The sequence below is a fragment of the Puma concolor genome, chromosome D4 (genome assembly GCF_028749965.1).
Source record: "Puma concolor isolate L17-30 chromosome D4, mPumCon1.1.hap2, whole genome shotgun sequence".
Classification (NCBI taxonomy): domain Eukaryota; kingdom Metazoa; phylum Chordata; class Mammalia; order Carnivora; family Felidae; genus Puma; species Puma concolor.
In genome coordinates, this window is record NC_141679.1 from 12,147,817 (window position 1) to 12,168,597 (window position 20,781).

Below are 20,781 nucleotides of genomic sequence, written 5' to 3' on the forward strand. Positions count from 1 at the left end.
CCTGCCAAGTTGGTTCTCTCAAAAAGGGGTGGTTTTGGGATGTGAGCTCAGAGGAGGTGATGAGTGAGAGCTGTGTGTGTGGGTTTGTGTGGAAACAATTAGGGGTGCGTGTGTGCATGTGTTTGCATGCAGCACCAGAGTTTTTTTCCAACTGTCTACATCTATTACCATCACCCCTACCCTGCCGAGTTCATCTCCAGCTTTTTGCTGCCTCCCTTGCTCAGCTCTAGCCACACAGGCCCGCTAGCGCTGGCTTCAACACTCCCTGCAAGATCTGGCCTCAGGGCCTTTGTGTGTGCTGTCCCTTCAGCCTGGAACACTGACCGCCTAGACATCTCCAGGAACCTCCCACATTCCCTCTCAGTGAGGCCTTTCCTAGCCCTCTCATAAAAAAAGTACCTCCGAACCCATTCCATGCTTTACTCTTCTTTAGAAAAACTACACAACACAATCTACACAACAGAATGTCACCTATTTAACCATTTTTCCAGTTTTGCAGTATGAAGTCCCTTCTCGTGGTGGTGCAACCATGTCCGCCATCCATCTCCAGACTTTTTTCCATCTTCCCAAACTGAAACCCTACGTCCACTGAACAATAACCCCCTACTCTGCCCTCCCCCACCCCCTGGCAATGGCTGTTCTTTTTGTCTCTGTGAATCTGCTCCGGCTGTCTCGTAAAAGCCATAGAGTATTTGTCATTTTGGGTCTGGCTTATGTCACTCAGCATAAGGTCTTCAAGCGTCATCCATGTTGTAGCATGTGTCAGAATTTGCTTTTTTAAGGCTGTATGATATTCCATTATATGTATAATTATATATTGATTATTCATTTGTTGGTAGATGCGTGGGTTGCCCCACTCTTGTGAAGAATGATGGTATGCATGTGCTCTTTTCCATGCTTTGTTTCTGCACAGCACTGAACCTCATCCAGGCACCCTTCCTTTGCCCCCAACTAGACCTACAAATGATGGCATACAAAAGACACAGGCCAGCTAACCTAGCATTTTTAATCTAACATTGCTTTTTAAATGTCTAAAAATGCTCGGGACCTCGAAATGCTCCTTGGACCAGCTTTATCATTTCACTCGTGTCCTCATCAACGAGTTGATAAATCTTTGACATGTTCATCCTGTATTTGTAGGACAGTCCTATTTTTAACTTTTAAGAAGTTACACCCTGACGTTCCAGAGGTGTCTTTTTCTTTTTTAACCAGGAATTTAAACATGCCTTTGTGGGATGAAATCGAATACATCAGTTCATGATGCTCTGCCAGCCAAGCTGGGGCTTCCGGTGTCCTGGGGCCACGTAAACGGAGCAGAGACACCGCCAGCTCCTATGTTCTCCGGGACCTTCTTGAGCTGTGGCCGCTGCTCCAAAGTCCCAGGCAGCTGATGCGGACCCGTGTCTGCGGCGCCCACGACAGACGGTGCTTTCATGAGAGCGGCCTGCCCTTTCTGAGCCCTTCTGTGAGCCGTGGGATTCCAAATGCTCTGAATGCATTAGCTGACGCTCACACGGTCCCCATGAGATAGACGCCCTTCGGCAGATGAGGAAGCCAGCCTGGAGGATCACAGTGCAAGGGGAAGTTCTAGATCAAAGACGAGAAGGATGGATCTGTGTGTGGCGGGAGAGGTGAGTGGAATTTTTTTCTCTAGTTCTGCAACTTGTGGCGGAGATCATGCTGAGGGGGAAAGTGTCGGGTGCCAGACCCCACTCCCAGGGGACAGTCATCCCCCAGGGGATAGCACCCTTGCAGGGGGCTTGCTGACAGGGGCCAGAGCAGGCCCAGCTGCTGTGGCGCCCACCTGGTGCTGGCCTGACAGGAGGGCCAGGAGGGGGCCTGCAGGGAACAAGATGCCATCTTTCCCCCACCTGGTGTCCTGTCTCTCCCCCGAAACAACACGACACTGGGCCAAGAGGCAAAGTTCTTGTTTATTGTTGCAGTGACTCTTACAGACATTAGCGTTCAGTGAAATCAAGGAAGAGAACACATTAAATACATCACAACCCCCAAAACGGTACAGAGGAGGGGAGGGCGGGCCGGGCCGGTGACCAGACTGTTGGAGCAAGTACATTCAGTGGGTGTGTGGTGCCATCATTCCGGGCTCACGTGTATATATATTTTATTTATATAATTTATATTTATATATAGAGATCATTGAGTTTTGTGTATACAAAGAACAATATTGTTACAAATACAATACTCTACTTGTCCCAAGCTTTACAATAAGCTCTATTTCACCCTCTTTACAGAACAATAGTACAAGTTCAGACTCTAGGGGCTGTGCTGAATATGTACAAGAAATTTCCTTCCCACGTGGTCCTCACGCCCTGCTGTGATGGAGGGGGGCAAAGAATCGGGTCGTGTGCTCCAGAGGGCCCAAGCCAGGGAAGGCGCAGACAGACACGAAGCTCAAACCAGCAAGCGGCCTTGGAAGAGGGAGAGTAAACAGGTCTAAAAGGAGGTGGCCCTTGGTTGTAAACATTGGTAACAGCCACACCACTGGGTCGAGGGACCCAAGAAGGGCGTGTGGATGGGTTTCCTCAGCGTGCAGATGGGGACGTTGGGTGCGAATGGGGGGGCCTCAGGGGCGGCAGAAGTGATGGGGGAGGTAGTCGTTTAGTCTGGGACTCTCTGAGGCCGCTGTTCCATGGTGGGCTCCAGGTCCCCAGGAGCCTGCTCTGGGGAGGGCGTGCACTCCAGGCCTTGGTCTCTGGGGTCTCCTCCTCTTGTGAACCCAAGGCTGACGGTGGCTCCCTGAAATGCTCCCGTGTGAGAAGGCAGAGACAGGATGCGTTCTGGTGCATCCTGGCTGGACCAGGACGGGTAGACGAAGCTGAGAATCTGTCCCCGAACCTGAGTCACCAGCATGTCCCAGCCAAGCAGCAAGAGTGGCTTTTTGCCTGGGCCCTGTTGGGGAAGGCTGCTCTGTACATAGTGTTCCCCGTGACGGGGTGGGGGTGGGGGTATTCAGATATTTACATATATAACTATATATACTGGGATGCCAGAAGAGACCACCACGTCCTATGGATTTTCAAACACGGAGTTACTAACGCTTAACTCCCTCCATCTGACGCGAGCAGGGCCAAGAATACACTCCAGGTGAACCTGTACCGAGCTCCGGGAACGAGAGTATCTGGGTATGCAGAGCCACTTTCAGTAACAGAAGGTAGGTGGTAGACAAGTAACCTCACTCTTCTGCTAGAAGATGCTGGTCTTCCAGCAGCTCTTACCAAATGGGCTTTTGCCGCACTCATCAAACGTTCTAAGACTTTTGTGCCATAGCGGCAGAATCTGTGTTCTCTGTCCCCTCTCCTTTGGGTGAAGATGCCTAATTGTGATATTGGCAGGCTGCGTAGGGACTGCTGGCCCATTGCGGATCGGCCTCTGTCCCGGTGCTGGGGCAAGTGGCCCGAGTGGTCATCCTGGGACCAGACAGGCATGAACCCCTCCCATGACCTTCCAAGGCTCCTGAGGCCTCACACCCCACCACTAATGCTTTGTTCCTGTTCTACTCTCTCTTTTTGGCAGAGGGAAGAGCGACACAAGACTCTTGAGTCCTTGACTATATTGTCAGACCCACTACAGTTTGGTAAACTGAGAACTTGGGGCCATGGTTCTGGCTGATTCGGGCTGCGTGGGGCTGAGCCTCCTCTGAAGTCCAGGGGTCCTGGACTGTCCAGGCTGGCTCCCCTGCAGAGGGGGCAGCCCCTACTTTATTAAGGTTTATACTACAAACTGAGGGTCGACCACTGATGCCTTTGGAACATTCGGCTTTCCTGACTCACAGAAACCCTGAGGTACAGAAATCCCAGGGGAACACACTGCACAGTCATCTGGGGCTAGTCTCTTGTTCTGATTTTTTTTTTTATGTGTCTCCCTCCCCGAAATCTCTCCAACAAATAAATACATGAGCCAGTCCACATATGCTCACCGAATTCCTGTTTCCACAGATACAACATAAATATCCCATGTGCAGAGAGCAGGGACTCTTAATATTACAAAATATATTAGTTTCTCTTCCCCTGTCTCTGCTGAGGTCATGAACGAAATGGAACAAAAAAAAGCAAACCAACCCACACCCACCTACGTGAAAACAAAATGCTCTTTGGACCAAGAGTAATTGAAAACTGGCTCAGGATAATATCACTACAATATCTGCATGAACTGAGACAGAATCCACAACATGAGGCACCTGGTGAGAACACGCAGCATCTCACCCAAGTGCAAGCGCCCTCAGACCCACCAGGCAGCAAGCTGATGTTTCTAGAACACATCTGTGGATGCTTAGGCATCGTGTGAGGTCATCCTTGTCTCCTTAGTTTTGTCGTTTACTACTATGCTGGCCTCTCGAATCCCATCCTGCTACGTGGCCCTGAGCAGAGAGGAAAGCTGGTCTTACCTTGGGCCAGGAAGCCTAACGCGACTGCATCTGCGTTCTCTTCCTCCACGGGAGCAGTCCGTCCTTCCGAGACCCCCAGGGTGAGTGTGGAGTGGGGGCACGAAGGGAGTCCACTAGGACCCTGAGCCAAGGCGGCGCTGGTGGGGCCAGGCCTCGGGGGGGGGGGGGGGGGGGGGAGTCTCGCCCCGGACAAGGCTGAGCAGCCCCTGCAGGCCTCACCTGCCAGGGGAAGGGACCTCATGGAGAGGCGAGGTGGGCCTTCCAAGGGCTCTGTGTGCCTCACTGGTGAGGGAAGGAGGCGAGGGCGATACATACACAAGAGAGGCTGTATACGTACGTGTGTGGCAGAGAGGGAGGAAGGAAGTACCTGCCCACGTCTATCAGCTGGTTGGTGACCTTAGCACAGCCTGAGGCGGCTGGGCTGCCCCAGGACCTGCCGAGCTCTCTGCACCAAGATGGCACCCTGGTCCCAGGCCGTCTCCCTCCTACCCTTGGGGGAGAAGGCTCACCTTCAAGAACGCAATTATGTCGAAACTAAAAGTAGTTACACAAGAGGCATAAGGTTGGCTCAGAAATTCTGGGCGGAGGGGTGTGGAGCTCCAAGTCCAGTGTGGTGGGCAGGGCAAACCCTGAAAGACACAGCTGGTCTCTGCTGATACACCGTGTTCCCATACACTGAGCCAATCAGAGCCAAGACCAGCGGCTGGACTGTAGGCACTGCTGACTCAGCTCCTTCACTGTCCCCCCAGGAGCACCTCTTGGGGGAAGGGAGGACTCCCCTGGAGCCGTGACCATCCTCCTGGGAACCCCCGGGGGCCCTTCAGGATGGTCTGGGCAGACACCCGGTGGGTACTGGCTGCTCTCTACCCTCAAGGGCGTGTGTACAAAACTTCCTGGGTGTTAAAAAAAAAAAAAAAAAAAAGCAAACTGGAGAGAGAGTAAAGAGGTCTGCAGATTCTTCTCTTCCTGTGTAGAACCGGTGCTGGGCGTGAGAGGGAAATGTCTCAGTGGGCACACAGATGCAGCACGAGAAACACACCACGAGTGAGGACAGTCCTCCATGCAAGCCGCCAGGCGGGGGGGCACGGCCTCAGATGTAAACGGGTTGCTCCTGGGCCGTCAGCAGTCGGTACATGGCAGCCGGCATCGTCTTCATGTGAATCTGAGGGCAGAAACGTGCATCAGCAGGCCTGAGGCTGTGGGGTGGGGTGGGGTGTGGCTGTGTGGCCATGGCCCCCCCCCGTTGCCCCGGGGGGGGGGGCAGCACCTCTAACCACGGCGGGGTGGGGGGGAGCTCTGAAGATCGCCCCTCACCAGCCACAGGGACCTGACTGAGGCCTCCAGGAAGAGAGGGATCCACGGGCTTTCTAAAACGTGTAGGGTGGCACAGAGTGCGCAGTGAAAACCGGGGAAGCTTTGTTTCGCAGCCAAGGCAAAAGGAGAAAATCCCTTAAAAGCAAGGGAGAGTGGCAGTAGGTAGTGGCGGTGGGTCGGGACCCCTCCCCCAGGGGGTCAGGTGGCTCAGGAGGCGGGCCCTGGAACAGCCATCGCCACCTGGAGGAGGCTGGAGCCCGGAGCTGCCCCTGGAGGCCTGGTCCATCTATCAGCCGTCAATCTGAGACTTCCATGGCCCAGCAGGTGTGGTGACATTAACTGGAAGAATGGACAGAACTCCGGCGGCCCCGGGGGGAAGCTACAATAATGAGGCTGAGAGTTGAGAAGAAAAGGTGAGCAAATAATGCAGGAGAGAGTGAATCCTATTTCTAGGAGCCACTCTCGGTCTGCCGCTAGGCAGTGGGTTGACCTCTGGCCTGAGTCTGACGGTTCTGCCTGTCGAGCAGGGTTTTGAACCACAAAGGACGCTGCCTGGAAGGCCTGTGTGGGGCCGGGTTCCCCCAGGCACACCCCCACCCCAGCCCCCGCTCCTACCTCCCCCACCGCATTGGAGAGGATGTGGACGATCTTCTCGTGAGGCGTGGCCACCACACTCTGCCCGTTGATCTCGATGATCCGATGTCCCACGCGGACGCCGCCTCTCTCGGCTATGCCCCCTCGCATGAGGCTGCAGATCTGTCAGAGCCAAAGGCCACACCGTTAACCCTCACGGCAGGATCGCATGTCGGAGAGCTGGGCGGAGACAGCACTGGCTTTCCTGGACCCCTGCCCTCCGTTCTCCACGGTTACTTTGGGGCATTCCAATCTCTCGGTTTCCTTTCGCAAGCGACAGGGCTCCGTGGGCGCACAGGGCCACCCGGCCGCTGCACCCCGCCCGGGGGATGTAGTACATTGCAGGAGGTCATGGCACACTGAGTTCTGACTGCCTGTCATCCCAGCTGGGTCCTGGGGAAAAGAGCTTTTTGGACCTGTCACCGAGTCACCAACGGCTTCAAACTCTCAGCCTGTGTAACACAGGCGAATACTATTTCCCACATTCACCGCTAGGACTCAGACATCCAACTGTATAATCTGCAGCCTGCTTTTCAGGGTCACGGTTACATGAGCCAAACCCCGCTTTGGGTTTCCAAAGTGTGGCCAGCTGGCCGGGACTTGCTCCTTTTGACCTTCTCGACTTAGCAGCCCGTGTTCAAACTCACTTCCCCCCGGAAAGGACAACGGGGCTGGGTTTTGTCTCTGTGTAGCCGCACATCATGGTGTGCAGAAGCTGTGGGCCGGTGGAAATGAGCTCCCCAGGGCTTGGAGTTGGAGGGCTCGGGGCTCAGCCCTGCAGGGGAAGGCCACCCCCACTTCAAACAGAACATGAGACTTTCTCCAAAAGAGTGTGTTTTTAGTTTACAAAGTTGACATTTCACACCAGATCGTGCGCCTTTTTTTTAATTTTTTTTTTTAACGTTTGTGTATTTTTGAGACAGAGACAGAGCATGAACGGGGGAGGGGTAGAGAGGGAGACACAGAATCCGAAGCAGGCTCCAGGCTCAGAGCCGTCAGCCCAGAACCCGACGTGGGGCTCGAACCCACAGACCGTGAGATCATGACCTGAGCTGAAGTTGGACGCTTAACCGACTGAGCCACCCAGGCGCCCCAGATCATGCGCCTTTTAAGCCCACGTAGACAAGATCGTGGCATCGTGCGACAATGCTCTGTGACCGAGTGTGTGGACCCCGCAGAGCCCCCCACCCAGTACTCTGGGGTCAGAATGCTGCTTAGGTGCTTCCCACACTTGAGACAAAACCAAGGGACCTGCTGTTGCTATACAACAACTCTTTGTTCATAGCTGAACTTTTAAAATTATTTGCATATGAACACAGCAAACAAGGAAATATCGGCAGATAAAAACAGGTGTCTGCCCAAAAGCGTAAGGAGTAAGTAACCCCGGCTCCCTTCCTAAGAGGAAAGTGAGGCCGCTGAGGTCCAAGGAACAGATGAAGGGGAACTTCAAAGCTACTTCAAGGGTATTTCTAAACCTTGAAACAGACTTGGAATAAAATTTTAAAAACCTACCACTCTTAATTGAGATTTTTAAGGGGGAAAAGAATAGCGTTCTTCAATGTGGAAAGATGAGGGGAAAGAGAAGGAGAGCACATCCAAAATCTAAAAAATCAAGGTCGCAGACAGAGAACAGGATGGTCATCAGAGCCCACAATTACTGTGATTGCAGAATAAGGCAAACCAGCACAAAAAGGGAGTAATGCTGAGTATGGAGTTTCCGTGTGGAATGAAGAAAAAGTTCTAGAAAGAGACAGTCGTGACGGTTATACCACTCTGTGAATGTACTTTAATGCCACTGAACTGTATGCTTAAAGATGGTTTAGACTGAGGGGCACCCAAGTGGCTTAGTCAAGCGTCTGACTTCAGCTCAGGTTATGATCTCACAGTTTGTGGGTTCGAGCCCTGCATCGGGCTCTGTGCTGACAGCTCAGAGCCTGGAGCCTGCTTCGGATTCTGTCTCTCCCTCTCTCTCTGCCCCTCCCCCGTTCATGCTCTGTCTCTGTCTCAAAAATAAACAAATATTAAATTAAAAAAGAAAAGTATTGTTTCCAGACAGATATTCACATGATGAAAATACTCTTCATCCCTAAAGTGCTATTCAGGTTAAAAGGGCAAGGCAGAAAACATGCACGCATCACAGCCATGGGGGCCGGGGCTCTCCACCTGCACTGTGCCCTGGAATCACTGGGGAGCCCGCCCAGTGCTGCACACCCCTGGTGGGGGGCTGGACAGCTCTATAGGGGCTAACAGGTGTACCCAGGTGGTGACACAATGGCATCCCCTGGCCGGAGGGGAAGGACACACTTGGTGACACATCCCAGACTATCTCAAGTTGGCAGCTGGGAGGCTGACCCTTGCACCATCACAGAGAGATTCAGGGCCAGGGCTCTGGGAACCACCCTTCCCTTCTCATGTGCAAGGGCACAGGATTCTCTGCCCACAGGGGCACACAGGGCCCGCCCTCACTCACTCCTCCCTCTCCTTGCTGGGTTCTCTCAGGGAACTGCCTGGCTTTAAAAAATAAAAATTTGGGGCCTCTGGCTGGCTCAGTCAGTTAAGTGTTCAATAAATATATATGCAGATGAATGAATGAAAAATTTTCTCAATCTATAAAATGAGTTTTGACTAGATTTTGGACCGTGTACTTAAATAATCGTCAAGAGGCGCCTGAGTGGCTCAGTCAGTTGAGCGTCCCACTTCAGCTCAGGTCATGATTTCATGGTTGGTGGGTTCAAGCCCCACATTGGGCTCTGTGCTGACAGCTCAGAGCCTGGAGCCTGAGTCTGACAGATTCTGTGTCTCTCTCTCTCTCTCCGTCCCTCCCTTGCTCATGCTCTCTCTCTCTCTCTCAAAAACAAACATTAAAAATAAATTAAAAATAAAAGTTAAAAAACAAACACTGTGCCACGGTTTTATCTGTCAGATCTTTGGAAGAAAGTGTGGAGCCCTACTTACGATTCCATTCTGGACGCTGAAACCCAGCTGGTAGCGGAGGTCCGGTCTCCTGATCAACACGGTCGTCACTGGAGGACACCTCACGATGTTCAGCTTGACCCGGGGCTGATTCTTCAAACCCTGAAATGTGAATGGAGCACAGTGGAGATGGTGACCGGTAAGGCAGGCAGAAGAGATCCAAGCAGACAGCACCAAAGGCAAATGGAGTCCTAAGGAGTCCCAAGGGATCTTCCATTATTTCTGGGACTCATGAAGCAGACCCACATACAGGCCGACCGTGCCCAAGCAGGGACAATCCACTGCTAGCCTGTACCAACTCAGGGCCCAAAGAGCTCATTGACCCCTCACACCTGTGGCCAGTGTGCTCTGTGAGCGCACAGGGCTTGTAGGAGACCTGGGGAGGCTGCTTAAGAATCAGCCACTCTCGGGGCGCCTGGGTGGCGCAGTCGGTTAAGCGGCCGACTTCAGCCAGGTCACGATCTTGCGGTCCGGGAGTTCGAGCCCCGCGTCGGGCTCTGGGCTGATGGCTCAGAGCCTGGAGCCTGTTTCCGATTCTGTGTCTCCCTCTCTCTCTGCCCCTCCCCCGTTCATGCTCTGTCTCTCTCTGTCCCAAAAATAAACAAACGTTGGAAAAAAAAAATTAAAAAAAAAAAAAAAAAGAATCAGCCACTCTGTGTTGGCACCACGTGTGGGCACCCTACCCTCACGGTCCGTCAAAACCCGTGCAGCCGATGAAACCAGCCCGTCACTGAGCGTGGGCTCCTGCTGCCCACAGGAGCTGTCTCCTTCAGTCTCCTTGACAAACTGCAGCTCTATGTCCACTTCTACAGAAGACACCGAGGCTCAGAGATCCTAAGCAACTCACCCCGCTTCACCCACAGCGGGATCCAACCGGACATCTGTTCTGTTTTCAAAACCAAGCATTTCGCCTACACCATGATCCCCCCTAAAGACAACGGGACAGCGTGTATCATTCATGAGTAAGGCTTGCTCGACCAAGCAGCCAGGGAGAGCAATAAAAGAACGAATTCGTGCCACCAAAGCTTCTATTCTGGCCTTGCATGGGGCCCTGTCGTCAGCTTACTTTCCTACCCAGCTCGAGTCCAGGGCTCCTAACATCTGACTTCCCCACTGCCTTTGATGGATTGCAGTTGGTCCTTTCAACGTGTGAGTTTTGACGGTGCTCAATTTAACTTCCCACCTCCAGCATCTCTGCCCGTCTCCTGGGCGTTCTGAATCGCTCTGTTTTCTGCCGGATCGGAGCCTCCCAGGGGCTGCAATTTGGGTAATGCTCGGTGCTCACACGCAGGCAGCCCTCGCCAGCCACTCTCTGTGGTTTCTGGAAGATCTCTGGGAAGCTTCTCTGGTTCACAAAGTGATGATGTCCAAGTGCAGCAGCAGCAGACGAGCTGAGAGCAGTTCTCCCCGGGCAAAGTCTGCCAGGGACTGGCCTTCCGCACGACACAGGCCTGCTGTCCACGGGCACAGGGCTCCACAGGGTTCCGATGCATCAAGCTGTGTTTCCGCCTCTGCAGCCGGGCGTCCTCGACACTCCGCCCCTCCCTTCCTCCACCTCTGTCTCCACATCACCCAGATAAGTGGTGGGTGACACCCAGAGGTCCCCTCCAGCTCTAGTTCTGAGTTCACCCTTTCCACGCATTCCTTCCCTCAGCGTATTTGCCAACACCACCACGTCTCGACCATTATGCTTAAAAACACCCGTTTCTGCTCAGATCATGATCTCACAGTTGGTGAGATCGAGCCCCGCGTCGGGCTCTATGCTGACAGTGTGGATCCGGTTGGGATTCTCTCTCTCTCCTGCTCTCTACCCCTCTCCCACTCACGTTCTTTCTCTCTCAAAATAAGTAAACATTAAAAAATATTAATAAAAAACCAATTTCTAAAATTAAAAATGGGCATCTTTCAGGAAGGTGGTGCTCAGATATTAATGCGCATACAGTTGACCTTTGAACAATGCAGGGGTCAGAGGCGCTGACTCCCCGCCCCCAACCAAACCGTGCGGTTGAAAATTCACATAGAACTTTTGAGTCCCCTGAAACTTAACTACTAACAGCCTACGGTGACCAGAAGGCTTATCAATAACATTAACAACACATATCTTGTAGATGGATTATACACTTATTATAATAAAGTAGGCTAGAGAGAAAGCAAAGGTTGTTAGGAAAATCACAAGTTAGAAAATACATTTCCAGGACTGTGCTGTATTTATTGAAAAACACCTGTGATAAATGGGCCCGTGTAATTCAAGCCCGTGTTGCTCAAGTGCGTGTCTCTCTCCCTCCGGTGCCTCGTCTTTCTCATCCACTTGACTAGTCAATATTTACTGATCACTCCCCGAGTGCCAAGGCTGGTGTTAGGCAGTGGGAAGGGCTACAGGCACACGCAGGGCAACCAGAGGGGCTGGCCCCCCTTCCCGCCCTCCACAATCACACAGCAGGAGACCAGGAATTTGTTGGAACCAGAGGGAAGTATGCCCTCAAAACGAGCACACAGAATTCCAGCTTCAGACAGTGCCACCAGCTTTGAGTGCTTACACCTGTGCACCTCTGGGGTGACGCAGGTGTGCATGTGACGCTCAGAGAGCACACCCTGAAAAGCCAGAGAAGGACTCTATTTTCTCAATTACCCCAAAAAAGCTCACATCGCTCCGGTGGGTTCCTTTTTCATGTGCGTGAATTGACTGAAGAGGCCTGATTTGTCCTTCAGTGAACGAAGTTCTAGACTGAGGAAATGTGCTGCCAGATGAGGCTTAAAGAGGAGGCAATTTGGAGAAGAGACGGCAATTTGGAGTAGCCGGAGAACGCCACTGCTCCGCCGTTCCCCATCAGTGCTCCAAGTTGGGTCCCATTAACTTGGATTTCTGAGCTGCCATTTGAGAGGAAATGCCAATTAAATAAGCGGTCATTGTGTCCCCATGACAGCAGTGGAATGCTATAGCAAATTAAGAAATACTGTGGGAGAGGAAGGGGAAGGGAGAGGGGAAGGGAGGAGACAGCAGCCAGAATCGTCTCTATAGTAACAGGAAAGCAGGACCATGATCCTGTGGAAGGGAGAGGAAAGCGGTGCTCTAGTTTAAAAAAGAAAAAATAATCAGGAGGGCTGGACCACAGAGGCAAGGAACTGCCTAAGGAACTGGCAGGAACAAGGCAAGGAACTGACTGCTAACAAGCTTTGCCTACCAACACTTACGCCTTAGGAATTAGGACAGGCGAAACAGGTGCTAGGGAAGAAAGCAATGAAAAGGATTCATTACCTCTAACTCTTTTCTAGAAATGTTTCTATTTTCCTATAACTGGGGGTGGCGGTGGGGGAAGTCAACATGCGTTAAAGTGGAAAGACACAGAATACATGGTGTAGACCCTTGTTTCTCAAAGGGCTTTGGGAGACTGGTGACGTCATCACCTGCCAGCTTGCTGAGGGAGAATCCCACCGCAGACACGTGCAATCTGCATTTCAACAACAGCCCCAGGACTTTCAATTCAAAGTTTTCTAAGCCGTGAACTATCCATCTATGGATCCGTCGGGATGAGAGCTGCTAACTTCATTGCAAGGTGCACTGGCACAACAGTGAAATGAGCTACCGACCAGAAGCCCTGAAGAAGCCCAGAATATTCCCCTGCGCTGGCCCCACAGGTGGGGTGGGGCAGTGTGATCATGTGCTTAGGTGGAGGCTAAAGAGGTATGCCATCTAAGGACTTTTTTAAAATTTAAAAAAGATTTCATTTTTTGAGAGAGAGCGTGCCAGTGAGCGAAGAGCAAAGAGAGAGGGAGAATCCCACGAGGGAGGGAGGGAGGGAGGGAGGGAGAGAGAGAGAGAGAGAGAGGGGAGAGAGAGAGAGGGGAGGGAGGGAGAGGGAGAGAGGGGGAGAGAGGGAGAGAGAGGGAGAGAGAGGGAGAGAGAGGGAGAGGGAGGGAGGGGGAGGGGGAGGGGGAGGGAGAGGGAGGGAGAGGGAGGGGGAGGGAGGGAGAGGGAGGGAGGGAGAGGGAGGGAGGGAGAGGGAGGGAGGGAGGGAGAGGGAGGGAGGGAGGGAGAGAGAGAGAGGGAGGGAGAGAGAGAGAGGGAGGGAGAGAGAGAGAGGGAGGGAGGGAGAGAGAGGGAGGGAGGGAGAGGGAGGGAGAGGGAGGGAGAGAGAGGGAGGGAGGGAGAGAGAGGGAGGGAGAGAGAGGGAGGGAGAGAGAGAGAGGGAGAGAGAGAGAGGGAGAGAGGGAGGGAGGGAGAGAGGGAGGGAGAGAGGGAGGGAGGGAGAGAGGGAGGGAGGGAGGGAGGGAGGGAGAGAGGGAGGGAGGGAGGGAGAGAGGGAGGGAGGGAGGGAGGGAGAGAGAAGCAGGGCTTCCCCAAAGCAGGGCTCGAACTCACAAACCCTGAGATCATGACCTGAGCCAAAGTCAGATGCTTAACTGACTGAGCCACCCAGGCGCCCCTGTCTAGGGAATTTTAAAACAATATGACAACCCACAGAAAGTCTGCATTTGGTGCTGGCAATCCTAGCTGAGGTCAGTGGTAAAATTCTCGTCCCAGGCAGGATGGACCACTCGCATCTCTCTGCTTGACAAAGCAGCACATCTCAGGGCACCGAGGACGGTAGGCTGTGTCCTGGCTGGACCTGCCGGCTATGTCCTCGTCTGCTGAAGGCGGCCCTGGAGGCACTGGTTTTCTTGCTCTGCCTCTTCAGCAGTAATACCATGTGGCCTTTGAATTGATTCCACAGACTCCATTTATAGACATCAAAGATCAGCTCCCGGTGCAAACAAACCTTCTCCCCGTAAGAAATTGCTTCCAGGGTGCTCTGATTGCTCGCGGAGCAAGCTTTGTGTCTATCTTGATGAGAGAGAGAAGACGAGTCCTTGTGGGGCCCCTGTGCCTGGCACTGGCCTTGGGGTCTCAGCCTCCCTCATCTGGTCTGCCTTCTTACATCTGGATGCAGCTGTCTGCAGGAGAAACCTGGGCAGGTCATCTGCACCCTGGGGGTCTCTGATGGCTTGTCTGTGAACCAGGTGCCCATGAGGGAGGGGGGCTGGCTGTCGCGAGGAGGGAGGGAGGGAATGAAGGTGGGCGCCGCCTGGCAGGTGCGTAACGGGCACGGGCACGGGCAGGAAGCCTCAGGAAGCTTCTCCTCCGTATTCTCTCCCTCTTCTGGCTCCTCTTCCCCAAACGTTTCCAGGCCCAGATCCACTCCCCACGCTCCCTCACCCACCTCCCTCTCTCTGAATGGATCCCTTCCCCCACCTCTGAACCCCTGCACTCCCAAGACAGGCTTTCTCAGCCTTTGCACTTGGGCTCATTCTCCGCATGGGGCTGGGTGTCTGGCACCATCCTGCACCTGTACCCACGAGATGCTACAGCATCTCCTTCTCCCAGTTCTCTCAACCTAAACTGTCTCCAGACCCTGCCAAGCTTCTCCTGAGGAAGGAGGTGTGTGTCAAGATCCTCGGCCGAGAACCACTGCCTCAGGGGCTGAGTGATATCAAGGGGGCTGAGTGACCTGGACCCACCACTAATGAGTGATTACATCACTTTTCTGTGCCTCAGTTTCCTTACTTGCACAACGGGCATGACAATAGTACCTACCCTACAGAAGGCTGCCATGAGGGTTCCGCGAGCAAACGCACACATTCTCATAATGGTGCCAGGGACACAGCGCTCAGCTGCCTTTAGCTACCCGTTCTTTCCTTCACATCTCTCCAGCAAGATCAAGTTCCTGGGTGCAGACTGTATATCATGTGTGTCTGGTTCCCATGGCCCCTCAGGGGTTCTCATGCACGCACAGTGTTAAACAAGTCATTTGCTCACTAGTATGAAAGGGTATCCGTGAACCTTGACACGTGTGAGTTGCCAAACGTGGGTGGGTCCTGTGTCCCCGCTCCAAGCCCCCAGACCCCTGGTCTCTCCACGGTACCACACCACTAAATCAGCCTTCCCTGGCTGTGCTCAGGCTTGTCTCCACCGGCTGCAAAGCCAGCCCAGTGCCCATCAAGTCAAGCAGCAACTCCAAAAGGCCGTTTCCCTTTATGTTATCCATCCGCCTAGATCTTACTCCTCCCTTCCAAGCCCACCTTAAAAATCAGAAAGAATTCTCCTCCCTCTGCGTGTGTGCAGCATTTCTCCTCTCTGTTGCCATTAGGCCCACCGAACCCTTTCAGTGATAAATTAGCCTCCACAGAAGTGCTGATATTCTGCTTCTCCAAAGTTCAGCTCTGCCTAACGGAGGCCCAATTAAACATTCATGAGTGAATATGCACGTTCAAGGTAGGGTCTTTTATATATATATAATATATATAGACATAATATATATATAATATAGACATAATATATGTAATATATAATATATAATATATATACTATATAATATATATACTATATATACAATATATACACTATATATACTATATATACTATATATAATATATACTCTATATATACTATATACCTTATATATACTATATATGTACTATATATATATACTATATATAATATATATAAATACATATAAACAAACATATATACATAAACATATAAACATATATATAAATATATACATATATAAATATATATGTGTGTGTATATATACATACACACACATATATACACATATATATATTTAAGGTAGGGTCTTTTTATATATATGTATACATATATATATATATATATATATATACATATATATACATTTTTTTTTTTTCTTTTTTAAGTAAGCTCTAATCCAGCATGGGGTTTGAAATAAAGATCTTGAGACCAAGAGTCCCATGCTCTACTGACTGAGCCAGCCAGGCGCCCCAAGGTTCTTTAATCTTTAATGTATGTTAAGAAGGGGTAGAGAATTTATTCAAGTCTAAGATGTAACAAAAAGAAATTAAATGAGGTCAAAGAGGACTATTTTTTCTCTGCGAATGATAATCTGTGGAGAAATCAGAATATATCTGTTTCACTAAAAACGAAGAGGCACCCCTCTCTGTGTCCTAGATGCTTAATTTGACTTCCCACCCTCTGACTGCCCAGCCATGGATGTTGGCTTTTGTGATTTTATTTCGAATAACCATTATATGAATTCATTCACTCTCGCAGCCCATATACATGCACACACACAAACGCACACAGCTATGTTCTAGGTCACAGGCCTTCAGGAAACCTCGAGGGATGAAACAAAGTCATAGAACCCAGTCTGCCTGTGGTGTCACAGTGCTTGGCTTGGAGCTGGGGTCTCTAGATACTGAGGTGAAGGAGAAATGTTCCTACTGGCCATGCAATCAGCAAGTTCCAATGTGCTCGAGAAACTACATATGGATGGTTCACTTCTTACAAGAAAATCTAATTTCTTCCTCTCACATATTCCTATTAAAGTTTCATGTGAGTAGCTCTTCTCAGCCTTGAGCAAGAGTGTCTGTTCAGGTTGAACAAGAAGGAATGACATTCACATGTAAGAAGGAACACACAGCCCGTACCAGGAGTTCCCCCGCTTCTCATAGCACCTGGCACGTGTGGATCATGTTACATAAGCTCTGGGGGTGGGGGGCATGCTCACTTGGATCACAGCCACGGCCACTGTGAAGGAAACCGTGCTCTCAGACCTGAAGCATTTCCATGATTTGTAACAGGGATGGCCAATCACCTCAAGTATATCTAGCGAATTATCAGTGATTATCTGGATTACTGGGCTGTGGAACTTTGGTGGAGGCTGGGTGCAGGCTTAGGGGAATAGAGTGCTGTGACTGATTAGTGATGCCTGCGATGGCACAGACAAGAGAGTGGTGTTATGCGAGTCAAATAGACCGTCTTTGATCAAAAAATGATTTCAGGGAGGAGCCTGTTAAGAGCCTGAGGGCAAGCCCATGCCTTTTGTGTTTGCGTCCTCCTCTGTGCCAGACCCTCAGTTTATGTTCACAGTGCTAATGACTGAAATACAGTCATACTTCATCCTTTTTGGGTTTTCCCATTTCCAGGTACCTTAATAATGCTCTGGCAGGTGGACAGAGGTAAGCCCACCAGGCTGGTGCCATTTATGGACATGATCTGGTCCCCGATATTCAGCTTCCCCGATTTCTCGGCGGGGCCTCCATGCATCATGTTGGCGATGATCACCGTTGGCAAGATGGACCCCCAGCCAGACTCCACAATCACTACACCCAGGATTTCTCCTTTCTGCTTCTCTATGAAGACCTGAAAGGGAAGGAAAAAACAAAACAACAACACTTAGAAAGCCTGAATCAGTAACCCCAGGGTAGTGACACAAATCAAAACTTTTCCCCACTTCCTATCTGGACTCAAGAAAGACATTTCCCTCGGGTGCCTGGGTGGCTTAGTCGGTGAAGCATCTGACTTCGGCTCAGGTCGTGATCTCACAGTTTGTGAATTTGAGCTCTGAATCCGGGTCTGTGCTGGTATCTCAGAGCCTGGAGCCTGCTTCAGAATCTGTCCCTCTCTCTGCCCCTCCCCCGCTCATGCTGTCTCTCTCTCAAAAATAAAAAACATTACCAAAAAAAAAAAAAAAAAAAAAAAAGGAAGACATTTCCCTGAGGTTCCAACCCAAATGAGTCCTGTCTTCTCTTGATTCCATGGCATTTGGTAAGAAACACAGGTCCATATGATTTCTTGTAATTCTCATGCCACATAAACAATCTTGTCTTTGGCAATATAAACACAAAGAGCACCGGGTGCTTTTTTCTGTAGTCCCCAGGGAAGGGGAAAGAGGCTGTGTAGGTGGGGACTTCGGTGGCGCCTTATGGTTTCCGGAAATAGCTTTTGGGTCCTATACACCGGCTGCCCTAATCCCCAGTGTTTCACAAGTTCTCTCCAACACTGAAAATTCTTGTGTTAAAAATAAATAAATAGACATTATAGACATTCTCTCTTTGCAAGGAGAAAACTAAGGACGGAGGGGAAAAAAAATGATGCTAAGCTTATCTCCACCGAAAGGTTGGTCGAGGAAGTGGGAAAGTCGTATTTTAGATGGGCATAATTGCTTCCTAGGCAGGGCAGAGAAGACAGGAGTCAGTGTTGGTTATCTGCAGTCCCGTAAGATTTGTGGACACACTACCAAGGGGCAAGTCACGTTCTGGAAGTATCTGACAAAGAGAATGTGTATTTATTTATTCAGATTCGCAGATACACACACACACACACACACACACACACACACACACACACACACACACACACACACACACACACACACACACAGTGGTGGCGGCTGCTGGGCCCTGACAAAGGCTCCTCACAGGCTCATGTCCCTTCTCCTGGCTGCCGAAGCCCACAGCTGGCTGCTTCTCTGGAGAGCTGCCCAGCGGGACACATTCCCTATGACGGGCTGTTCAATTGTGTCCTCCTCGAAATTCATATTCTCCAGTATCACAGTATGACCTTATCTGGGGGCGCCTGGGTGGCTCAGTCAGTTAAGCATCTAACTTCAGCTCAGGTCATGATCTCACAGTTTGGTATGTGAGTTCAAGCCCCGCGTCCAGCTCTGTGCTGACAGCTCTGAGCCTGGAGCCTGCTTCGGATTCTGTGTGTGTGTGCCTCTCTCTCTCTGCCCCTCCTCCACTCACGTTCTGTCTGTGTCTCAAAAATAAATGAACGTTAAAAATAATAAATAAATTTAAAAGAATACGACCTTATTTGGATACAGAATCTTTGCAGAGGCAATCAAGTTAAAATGAGGTCATTAGGGTGGGCCCTAATTCAGTATGATTGGTGTCCTTACAGGAGGGGAAAGTTTGGACACAGACACACACGCACATAGGGGAAGATGATGTACAGACACAGGGATAAGACAGTCATTTCCAAGCCAAGGTGAGGGGTCTGGGACACATCCTTCCCCCACAGCTCTCATGAGGAACCGACCCTACGGACAACTTGATTTTGGACCGCTAGCCTCCAGAACTTCGACGTTTTTTTGTTGAAGAAACCCAGTCTGAAGTACTCTGTTAAGGCAGCCCGCATACACGGATCCACCCTCCTCCAATCTTGGCCGGTCAACGACTGACCAACACAGGGTACAAATGTCTGCCAAATCCTTTGGCCCAAGGTGGGACAAGTCTTCCCTGTGACCCAGAGCTTCCTCTGGATCAGAATGAAGCTCATCTCCAGCAAGGCCACATTTCTCTAAGCTTAGCGTCCCTACCACCCTGCTGCCCACACTCACTTTTTCCTGCGTGCCCTCTCTCCCCAAATCCCTTGAACAAGAATCCCTGCCTCAGGCTCTGCTTCTAGGGAACAGAGGACACCAAACCTACATCGGTGGATAAAAAGAGCACTTTTGAATACAGTACTTTGTATCTCCTTGGGGAAGCCGAGCCCCTGGACTAGACTTTGAAGACACCCAGTTCCGACCTGAGCCCTGGGGGGGCCTCTTCCACACAGACCCCGTGCTCCAGCCATGCTGTCTCATTCACGGCCCCCCAGACAGCTCCAGGCTTCTGTACTTTGGCCCAGCTCTCTGCAGTCTTTTACACTTTCCAAAGAATACCCAGACCTCCAGCCCAGCTCCAATGGCTGCATTTTCCTGCAGACACTCCTGCAAAGCTCCGTCTGAAGCAACAGGCCGCCCCTGGAGGAGCACAGAGTCTGTCACCTGAGACCTGACATCTGCTCCCTTCTCACAGTGGTCTCTGACCAGTGCTTGTGCTCAGTACCATCACTAAACTTTTCCGTGCCGTTTCCGAGATGGTGCGCTTGGGAAGGCGGGGTACGGGTCCTGTTCACCTCTGGAACCCACCCCAACCCTCGCTCAGGACTGCCCGGCGCAGAGGATGGTCCACCTTGGTGACAGGCCCTCACGAGAGGGGAGCAGGAGTCGGGCCTGAGTCCCCGGCAACGTCCCGCCGATGACGCGCCCCTCCCTCAACCGTCCCACCTTCCCTCCCTGGCAGGGCTGCCCCCACACTCCTGGGGCTCCTGCCCCTCCGGCCGAGCTCGGAGAAATACCTACATCCTTGCAGTTTTCCGACTTGGAGAAGTGGATGAGGTCGTCGTTGTACATGTCCTGGGTGTTGAGCAGGTCACTGTACTCCTTCTGGCTGAGGTCTTCAGGGTTAATCCCGTTGGCCCTGAGGAATTCCTGGTATGCCACGCTGAAGGCCTGCCCGATGGACTGTGCGATCAGCTGGGCCTGGACGGTAGCCGGAGAGGGAAGACAGAGGTCAACGAGCAAGCACTGCTGGCGAAAGTGCTCGGGTCCCTGCAGGGCCGGGAGCCCCAGGCATCAGCCGGGCCGGTGGGTCGACACGTGGCACCAAACCCTGCGAGGGGCCGTTCCCAGAATGACTAGGGACGTGTCTTACTATGACAGTGATCACAAGGGAGCCACCGGCATCCAGTGGACAGGAGTCAGGGCTGCCGGACCCACTGTCATGAAGAGGACGGTCCTGCCCAAAGATGAGCCACTCTACACCCTGAACAACTCCCGAGCCCACCGGACGCTCGTACCCATGGACCACCCGGATCAAACCATCTGAGTCCA

At 51.6% G+C, this 20,781-nt stretch overlaps 1 protein-coding gene and 1 long non-coding RNA gene across 7 annotated transcripts in view; one reads left to right on the forward strand and one right to left on the reverse strand.

Annotated features, from left to right (window-relative positions):
• Positions 1–908: 908 nt before the first annotated feature.
• LOC147574713 (uncharacterized) lies at positions 909–3,926 on the forward strand. The gene is made up of 3 exons (XR_015243449.1): positions 909–1,631; positions 3,087–3,172; positions 3,535–3,926. It is a non-coding gene; the product is annotated as an uncharacterized LOC147574713 (long non-coding RNA).
• APBA1 (amyloid beta precursor protein binding family A member 1) overlaps positions 1,913–20,781 on the reverse strand; it is a 203,598-nt gene continuing 184,729 nt past the window's right edge. For all 6 annotated transcript variants that reach the window (XM_086684974.1, XM_086684978.1, XM_086684977.1 and 3 more), the window contains 5 exons: positions 20,251–20,430; positions 17,271–17,483; positions 9,308–9,427; positions 6,335–6,475; positions 1,913–5,567 (listed from right to left, as the gene is read on the reverse strand). In XM_086684974.1, the coding sequence (XP_086541100.1) occupies positions 5,496–5,567; positions 6,335–6,475; positions 9,308–9,427; positions 17,271–17,483; positions 20,251–20,430 (726 nt within the window). In that variant the 3' untranslated portion in view covers positions 1,913–5,495. The remainder of the gene's footprint in view (positions 5,568–6,334; positions 6,476–9,307; positions 9,428–17,270; positions 17,484–20,250; positions 20,431–20,781) is intronic.